At 41.9% G+C, this 10,003-nt stretch overlaps 1 protein-coding gene across 3 annotated transcripts in view; it reads left to right on the forward strand.

Moving 5' to 3' along the window:
• The window catches only part of LOC106611285 (metastasis-associated protein MTA1), an 89,392-nt gene extending 79,389 nt beyond the window's left edge, over positions 1–10,003 (forward strand). For 2 of the 3 annotated variants that reach the window (XM_045723624.2, XM_082955764.1), the window contains 2 exons: positions 4,337–4,428; positions 9,289–10,003. In XM_045723624.2, coding sequence (XP_045579580.1) covers positions 4,337–4,428; positions 9,289–9,345 — 149 coding nt within the window. In that variant the 3' untranslated portion in view covers positions 9,346–10,003. Of the gene's footprint in view, positions 1–4,336; positions 4,486–9,288 lie in introns of all 3 variants that reach the window. The other variant, XM_045723625.2, reaches the window with a different exon arrangement.

The following is a 10,003-nucleotide window of genomic DNA, read 5'->3' on the forward strand; positions in this document are numbered from 1 at the left end:
GTTTTGACCTGCCATTTGAGTTCTGTTATACTCACAGACACCATTCAAACAGTTTTAGAAACTTTAGGGTGTTTTCTATCCAAAGCCAATAATTATATGCATATTCTAATTACTGGGCAGGAGTAGTAACCAGATTAAATCGGGTACGTTTTTTATCCAGCCGTGAAAATACTTTCCCCTAGCCATAACAGGTTAAGGACATGCACAGGCGCTTTGGATTACGCATCACACTCAGGGAGAAGGGCACGACACTGCACCCCGGTGGGGATGCCGCCAGGAAATTCGAGGCATTATCAAGTACTTGTCAAATTATGAATGAGAGTCTATTGGAGTGTGTAAAGCTTGCGCGAAAAAAACAAAGCAGAGCTCATGCCTTTCAAGCAACTTTTGTCAAATCATCATTAGTCTCATCATGCAGCCTTACAATGTATTAAAAATCTAAACAAATGTGACCCGATTCAGGAAACTAGGCGTTTGTCGCAAGTCACGACTTAACAGGAGAGCCGTCTGAATGTGAAAAAATATTTTTTTATCAAAATGCGTTTTTTTTTTGAAGAAATGCCTTCTTGAACATGCTGACTTTTTCATGTGCCTTAATAACAAACTCGTATGCCATCTGTAAATATGAATAAAATTGTTAAATTACAAGCCTTGTTGATTAAGCCACAGAAAAAGTAGGCAACCTTCCCACTAGCCATGATTGGCTGAGATAATGAGTGGGCTGGACATGCCGAGATAGGAGTTTGGATTGGTCTGCAATAGAAGCTTGCCAGTCTGTGTTGGTAATCCTGTCGAACGCAGCTTTTTTTAAATGCATTGTGTAGTGGAGCTGCATAAGTGTGGATGTCCACTTTCTGGAGGATCAAGTTTTGAAATCAGTGGAATTAGAATATGATAGCTAAAGAGATGGAGGAAACACCTGTCTCCAGATTTCATCTTAAAACTAAGGGCATGGCATTCCTGACAGGGAGACGCGTCCATGCACGATGATGTATACAGGTAAGATAGTCTAGCGTAAGCTGGCTAACGTTACCTTTTCAGATATTACAGAAAGTGATTTCAAGCTAACGTTAGGTGGCTGGCTCCCGAGCTGATGTTGTTATTTGTTTCCCAGAGCCGTTTGCTGTTCTAGTTAGAGCCTAATGTTAGCTAGCTAACATTGAACATGGTTGGTTAGCTCCCAGCACTGTGGCATTGTTGGCACTGTTTATTGTTTAACTAGCTAACGTTGGCTGGCTGGCTCGTTAGCTAACGTTAAGTGACGTGTGTACAACACCCGTTGAATATGGCCGGTGTCAGTAAACGTCTGTAGAAAAACGTAATGAAATTCTTGCCAGCAGAGCTTGTTAGGCTGTTATCATGTTATCCAGAGGTAAACAAATCATCAGCCAGAGCGTCAACATTTTTACATTTTAGTCATTTAGCAGACGCTCTTATCCAGAGCGACTTACAGTAGTGAATGCATACATTTCATTTCATGCATTTTTTATTTTTTTTGTACTGGCCCCCCGTGGGAATCGAACCCACAACCCTGGCGTTGCACACACCATGCTGGCGTTGCAAACACCATGCTCTACCAACTGAGCCACAGGGAACACTTCGAGAGCAAAAGGAGATGGGTGGGGCTAAAGGTTAGGGTGAGGGTGTGAACGATGCTGAATGGGTGTAGATGGCTCTTTAGCAGAACATTCAAAGGCGATTTTCTTAAAAGTGATCAACTTTCAAAGTTGATCAACTTTCAAAGCAGAATTACTTTCCCATTGCTCCTCAAATGCAGTGTGATATACCATTTTGTAGCTCTGAGTCTCTACTTTTATATCATGTAAAAAACACAATTTAAAATTTTGCTACATAAGACCGAATCCAGGTGGTGAGTTAAATATAGCTCAACGTTTGTAGAACAACTAAAGTTACATGAATAACTCTAAATGAAGCGTATAGGAGAACTTATTTATTTGTTAACTGCTTAACACAGAATAGCCGCATGTGCGTACTCCCTCAGATCATTTGTAGAAAATATTTCAATTTTATTCAGCTTTGTTCAATTGAATTCTTCATACTATAAAATAATATAAAATAATGTCATGGCTAACGTTGGCTGGCTGGCTCGTTAGCGAACGTTACGTCACTTGTGTACACCACCCGTTGAATATGGCCGGTGTCAGTAAACTGCTAAATGAACTAGTGTAGCCTACAGCCATTTGGCATAGCCAGATCAGGGCCTAACATAAGGACAACTCAGAGTATGCTATTCTGTTCTTCTGAAATAGACTACATTTTATTCATATCATGTTTCTTTAGACCTGTCTAAAATAAATCATGAATTTATTGTGACGGTGTAGGCTATATTACAAGGATTTATTATACTTTTAAAAATGTCTTGTAGGCTATGTGTGGAAACCAGGAGATGCTAAATGTGTTTATGTTAATTAACGGTCAATTACCATGAGACCGACAGTTATTTGCTTGACAATCAACAGCTAACAAAATGTTATGACCGCCACAGCCCTAGTTCATGGCTAACCCTAACCCTCCTCTGGTTTTAGTCTGCTGCCCAACACCTTGTATCTTTTGTATTTGTCTCCCTCTCCTTTTTTGCTGCCTCTCTTTCCCCCCCCCCCTTTTCTCCACCCCCTCCCTTTCTCCACCACGTCTCCCTTTCTCCACCCCTCCACCACGTCTCCCTTTCTCCACCCCTCCACCACCTCTCCCTTTCTCCACCTCTCCACCACCTCTCCCTTTCTCCACCCCTCCACCACCTCTCCCTTTCTCCACCCCTCCACCACCTCTCCCTTTCTCCACCCCTCCACCACCTCTCCCTTTCTCCACCCCTCCACCACCTCTACCTTTCTCCACCCCTCCACTCCTTTTCAGTTTCCCTTTCAGACTCAATATACTGTACTACTGTAATTGTGGTTATGGATGTCTACTTTTTCTCCCACCAACTCTTCACCTTTCACTCTCTTTCTCTTACTCTCCTTACCCAACCTTCTCTTTATCTCCAGTTTCTTCTCCCCCTCCCTGCTCTCTCCCTCTCTCTCTCTCTCCATCTGTCTGTCTCCCCCATCTCTCTCTCCACCATCTCTCTACCCCCCTCTCCACCTCTCCATCTCTCTCACGTCATCTCTCTCCCCGTCATCTCTCTCACTCCAACATCTCTCTCTCTCCCCCATCTCTCTCTCTCACCCATCTCTCCCTCTTCCACCATCTCTGTCTCTCTCTCTCTCCCCATCTCTCTCTCCCCATCTCTCTCTCTCCATCTCTCTCTCCCCTCTCTGCCTCTCTCCCCACATCTCTCTCATCTCTCCCTCTCTCCATCTCCCTCTCTCTCACGCTCTCCCTTCATATCTCTCGCTCTTTCTCCCCATCTCGCTCTCTCTTGCGCGCTCTCTCTCCATCTCCATATCTCCTTCTCTCTGTCTCTGTATATCCATCTCAGTAGGTTGTAGTGAATGCTGGTTTCTCTCCCTGTGGTTTATATAGCTCCAGGCTATATGGTGGGTGTTGTCATGGTAACGGAAGGTAGCCAGGAACTATCTGAGACTAGAGGGTTAGTTTGGTCTGGTGGGACCTCACCGGTAATAACCCTCCTCCTCTCCTGGACCAGACCACACTCATTAGGGACTATGTCCCTGCTCTGTTCAGAAAGGAAGAGCACATATCAAAAAACGAAGTGTGTTAATATGTCTGCAGAGAGAGAGAGATGTGGAGGGGGAGATAGGCTACCTACACTGAGTGGTTGTTTTAGTTCTGCAGTGCAGACTAGCTAGTAGCTACAGACATCTTCTCTGGGTTTGGAGTTTGGACGGGAGCCAAGTCTCCATGGCTATGTGCTGTCTGACTAGTCTGAGCGGCACTCCATGTCTTTCTCTCCTTTGTTTTGGAAACATCCTCTGAGGTTAAAGAAACTGTTACACATCACAGACTGCACTACTACATGAATAACATGTATAGGCTACTGCACGTTTCGCTCAATCTCACTGACATGTTGTATGAACAGAGCAGTTGGATTAGAGTCCTGTTTAGTCTGAGTCTGGAATTGTCTGTCTGTAGCAATGTCTTTCTGTCCTCAGGGTTGGGGTTTGGGACGAGGTGTGTCACTGGGTAGAATGGTTCTCCTGCAGCGCAGGGCAGAGACATGGCAGACATCAACATGTAGTTCTACATAGACCACCAGGAGGCAGGAGAGGTCATATTTTATTGCTGCCGCTCCATCAGCATAAGCCACAAAGTGATGAATGCGGCAAAGGCTTAAGCATAGACTACATAGTGTGGCTGTGTGCATTTGCCATGCGTGTGTTTGTGTGTGAATTAATATCGCTCTGTCCTCTGCTAGGAACAAAGCCCAAAGCTCCACAGTGGGACATCATGGCCAAGAGAACAGCTGAGCCAGGCAGGACCACTTCTGCCCCCATGCAGCAGGACGAGGTACATGAATTAGACTGACTGACCACAGCAGGGACCTCACTACAACCTTCATATAAGGTAGGAAACCTCTTATTCAAGGATGAATTGATTGATTGCTGATTTGATTGATTTGACGTAAAATGGACACTCACGCATGACTGTAAGTCGCTTTGGATGAAACCGTCTGCTAAATGGTATATTATGTAAGGCATAAACGCCGACGTTCTGTACATTACCTTGGAAATAATAAACGGCGCTTCATCCCTTTGCGGAGTTAATTGTTCCAAGGTAATGTACAGAACGGAGGTGTTTATCCTGCTTACACCACAGTTGCCAAAGAAAACAATACTAAAGCACACATTTACCAATAGGGGAAAAAATGGTTGATATTTTAATTTTATAAGATAATTCATACTTTCTCATCTTTTGGTTGCTAGAGACGTTAGTTCGATTGGTTCGATATTTATGGACGCGACCCAGTTCGTTCTATATGTTCAATACAGTTACTACAAAGATACAGGCGTCCTTCCTGACTCGGTTACCGGAGAGGAAGGAAACTGCTCAGGGATTTCAACATGAGGCCAATGGTGATTTTAAAACAGTTACAGAGTTTAATGGCTGTGATAGGAGAAAACAGGATGGATCAACATTGTAGTTACTCCAGACTAGTAACCGGAAGGTTGCAAGATCGAATCCCTGAGCTGACAAGGTAAAAATCTGTCGTTCTGCCCCTGAAAAAGGCAGTTAACACACTGTTCCTAGGCCGTCATTGAAAATAAGAATTTGTTCTTAATGAAAACAGGATGGATATTTTAGAATATTTTTATTCTGTACAGGCTTCCTTCTTTTCACTCTGTCATTTAAGTTAGTATTTTATTTTTTTACCTTTATTTAACTAGGCAAGTCAGTTAAATAAATATTCTTAGGGATAGCCCCCTTTTTTTCAATTTTCACCTAAATGACATACCCAAATCTAACTGCCTGTAGCTCAGGCCCTGAAGCAAGGATAAGCATATTCTTGGTGCCATTTGAAAGGAAACACTTTGAAGTTTGTGGAAATGTGAATGTAGGAGATTATAACACAATAGATCTGATAGAAGAAAATACAAAGAATAAAACAACGAGTGTTTTTTTACCACCATCTTTGAAATGTAAGAGAAAGGCCACTGTTATAGCCATCACTCTGGTTGTAATTCCGATAGTGTCCACAAGATGGCAGCAGTGTACGTGCAAAGTTTCAGATGGATAACTTGGAGTATGACTGATCCACAAGACTTTTAGTGTGAAGTACCCAGGTACATTTGGGCAAATCGTGAAGAAGACATTCGCATTCATATTTCATTTTTCTACAAGAATATCATCAAATCGGTATACTTGGACTTTGATTTAGCTTTCCAAAATGAAAAGGCATGCTGTCGTACAAGGTTAGAAGCTACATTCTACGACATATACACGGTTTCCGGATACTCCCGTAAAGCCAGCTCATTGGCTATCTAGCTAGCTTTGTTTGACCCCGATTGGTGCTTATTTGACAAAGATAGTCGTTCAAGAGATGGCCACCCGCGTCATCGGTGTGACATGAAGGCCTCGTTCTCTGAACAAATATGGTGTCCTATAGGATATACTACACCCCTACTGAAATATTGAAGTCTTGTTACCTTCTAGGATCTCTGAGGAATAAATACAAATGTGATTTGACTCGTTCAAACAATGTTTATGGCGAGATTTTCACAGATTCCTTTCTTTGCAAATTGAATGAGTGGAAATACAAAATCGATCGTGCGTGCTATATGGACGTTTTTAGGATATGAAAAAGGATTTTATTTAACAAAACGACACTTCATGTTATCTCTGGGACCCTTTGGATGATAAATCAGAGCAAGATTTGAGAATGTAAGTACACATTTCGCCTTCAGAGGTGAATTTATCAAACCTACCGCGGTGAAAAAACTGTTTTGTTGTTCGGAGCTCTCCTCAAACAATAGCATGGCATTTTTTCTTCTTCTCAGTAATAGCTACTGTAAATTGGACAGTGCAGTTATATTAACAAGTATGTAATCTTTCAGCCGATATAAGACACTTATATGTATCGACATTTGTTGTTTCTCTAAAATCTGTGATCTTGACATAACGCGCTGCATGATTTACAACTGTCCCGTTGATGGAACGCCGATCTGTGGTGTAATGAAGTGATAATACCAGAGCATATATCGGTATGGGTGTTGTTAGGCCCAAGACGAGGGCATTATCACTTTATACAACAGGTTACCAACATATTTAAATAATGATTGACATATTTTCAAAAAATGTTATTTTGATTAATTTATTCATACTATTTCATCCTTCCACAAGATACAGTCCCAACATCTAGGGTCGATACCCAAGCCAACTGGTCGTTCGATCTATCTGTTCGGTTGCCAGTCGTTCAGTCTTTTTGTTCTGTATCTATGGACACGACCCAGTTGTTTGGTCTAAATGTCTCCATTGCCATATTGGCTACATTCTTTCCCTTGCTTGCTAGCTAGCCAACTACAGCTAACTTATAGTCACGTCAAAAGTGCAGCCAGAATAACAGCAAAGTAGCGGCATTTTCAGCTGCCCTACAAATACCTAGGTGTCTGGTTAGACTGTAAACTCTCCTTCCAGACTCACATTAAGCATGTCCAATCCAAAATTAAATCTAGAATCGGCTTCCTATTTCGCAATAAAGCCTCCTTCACTCATGCCGCCAAACATACCCTCGTAAAACTGACTATCCTACCGATCCTTGACTTCGACGATGTCATTTACAAAATATCCCCCAACACTCTACTCAGCAAACTGGATGTAGTCTATCACAGTGCCATCCGTTTTATCACCAAGCCCCATATACTACCCACCACTGCAACCTGTATGCTCTTGTTGGCTGGCCCTCACTACATATCCGTCGCCAAACCCACTGGCTCCAGGTCATCTATAAGTCTTTGCTAGGTAAAGCTCCGCCTTATCTCAGCTCACTGGTCACCATAGCAACACCCACCCGTAGCACGCGCTCCAGCAGGTATATTGCACTGGTCATCCCCAAAGCCAACACTTGCTTTGGCCGCCTTTCCTTCCAGTTCTGCTGCCAATGACTGGAACGAATTGCAAAACTCTCTGAAGCTGGAGTCTTATATCTCCCGCTCTAACTTTAAGCATCAGCTTTCAGAGCAGCTTACCGATCACTGTACCTGTACACAGCCAATCTGTAAATAGCACACCCAACTACCACATCCCCATATTATTACTTACCCTCTTGCTCTTTTGCACCCCAGTATCTCTACTTGCACATCATCATCTGCACATATATCACTCCAGTATTCATGCTAAATTGTAATTATTTTCGCCTCTATGGCCTATTTATTTCCTACCTCCCTACTCTTCTACATTTGCACACACTGTACATAGATCTTTCTATTTTTCTTTTCTTTTGTGTTATTGACTGTACGTTTGTATATGTGTAACTCTGTGTTGTTGTTTTTGTCGCACTGCTATAATTTATCTTGGCCAGGTCACAGTCGTAAATGAGAACTTGTTCTCAACTGGCCTACATGGTTAAATAAAAGGTGAAATAAAAATAAATAAATAAATTTGCATTTGTTTAAGCTGTTTTCCAGTGAAATTTATTTGGATACATCCATAACTATGAGCTAATGAGGCGCGATTTTACCTGACATAGAAAATGTGCTCACCCGTCAGGACACTGTTGTTCAGAGGAGCTAGCCAACAACACAGCTAACACAATCACTTCAAACTGAAGCTGAAACACTGCAAACTAGCTGCACTTTGTTTTGTTTTACCTTTTTTCAATTGACATTTCTTTGTTTATATCCCCAAAAATTATGCTAGCTGATTCATGATTTCGACAGGCTGAGAAACGCTGCCTGCCTGTGTGTCTCGTCCCGACTCCCGACACGTTCATTACTATGGGACAACTGGAGATCAAATTTGAATATTGAAACAATATTGCAAATGTCAGAGAGACAGACAGCAAGGTTTATACAAATCTTTGCAGTTGAAAACTACATGTTAGTCTAAAATAAATTTGAGATAATGTCTAGTTGTCACAGTATCCAACGAAGGTGGCGCCCCTCCTCGGTCGGGCGGCGGTCGTCGTCGCCGGCCTATTAGCTGCCACCGATCTATGTTTCTGTGCCTTTTGGTTTTGTCTGTCTATCCCGCACCTGTTTTGTGTCTGTCATTAGTGGGGGGTTATTTAGTGTGTATTTTCAGTTTGGGTTCTCGTGCGGGATTGTTCATTGTCCACTCAGGACAGTTGTGTGTTTGGCCTGTTTCGCTGGCCTGTGTAAGATTTATTGCCGGGCTGCGCCCCGTGCGCTTTTCTTCGTGTTTTCTTTTGGGAATGTGTTTCCCGGGCGGACCTATTTAAGCGCCCTGTGCCTTTAGGCTATTGTGTTTTGTTTACCGTGGCATTAAAACACTGTTGCTCCGGGCCTCTGTCTCCTGCGCCTGATTCCGCATCTCCACTGGTCCTAGAATTCCGTGACACTAGTGTTATAGTTGAGATCAAGTTTATAAATTGCCTGGCTGGGCTGATAAGACAGTGGATTGCGCAGTCAGATGGAACAGGGTAAATAGGCATTTTAACGTCATAGATTTAGCCGGTGGTAACTTGTGGAATAGACACCGGCTGGAATGCGGTTTTAACCATCATTCAGGATTAGAACCACCCGTTGTATAATATATTATATATTAAGATGCATTTGTCCATATGGGCTTATAAAATACTAGATATTCCAAAAGTAATCAATTTACAGTGTTTTAAATAATACAGTATTGGGCACTAGAATCATATAGTGGATTATTAAGTCTCAACCCTCTTCTTGTGTTTTCTTACCACAGGTAAATGAAATGGGAAGGCATTTTTCCACATCCAAAGATGGAGTTGGGCGGATTTGAGTGGAGCAGGGCTGGAGGCCGCAGCACCATCATTGATTGGCCACCATCTCACACAATCAGCATGAGCCTGAAAACTGTCAAAGACCAACCAACCAATCGTCTTTTGGAATGGAAGGAATAGAACTAAGGCTGTGGCCTATCAGAAGATTGCCTGACTGTACAGGACTGTGTTTATTACTTAACCTTTCTTGTTATTACTGTCATTACTGTAATTATTATTATTGTTATTATTTTGTTTATTTTTGTTTACATTTTTTACCAACTATAACCCGAAGCTTAAGTTTAATTGTTGATAATAAAAAAAAAAAGATGAAACTTAGTTTCGTTGTTGCGTGGAAAACCCCTGTGGAAAAGGGTGAAAGAAGGACTGTCTGTATTGTAATATAAGCAACTTGCATCTTTTTTTAACAGGTTTATTAAACATATGGCAAGGAGATGAACATTAATTTCAATGACATAAGTATACTTCCTTGGTTATTTTTATTATTATTTTGAAATCTTCAAGAGGTTTCTTATTCTGTTTTGTGAGCAGGCCCGACCCTATTTGACCAGAGAGGTTTAACTTATTGAGAAAGACTGAAACATGCTGTTTTTTCTACCTTTTTCACAAGTAATGCATCTATGCTTCAATGATGTAATTAAAATGATAATAGATTTT

Source organism: Salmo salar, chromosome 09 (assembly GCF_965601325.2).
Source record: "Salmo salar chromosome 09, fSalSal1, whole genome shotgun sequence".
Classification (NCBI taxonomy): Eukaryota; Metazoa; Chordata; class Actinopteri; order Salmoniformes; family Salmonidae; genus Salmo; species Salmo salar.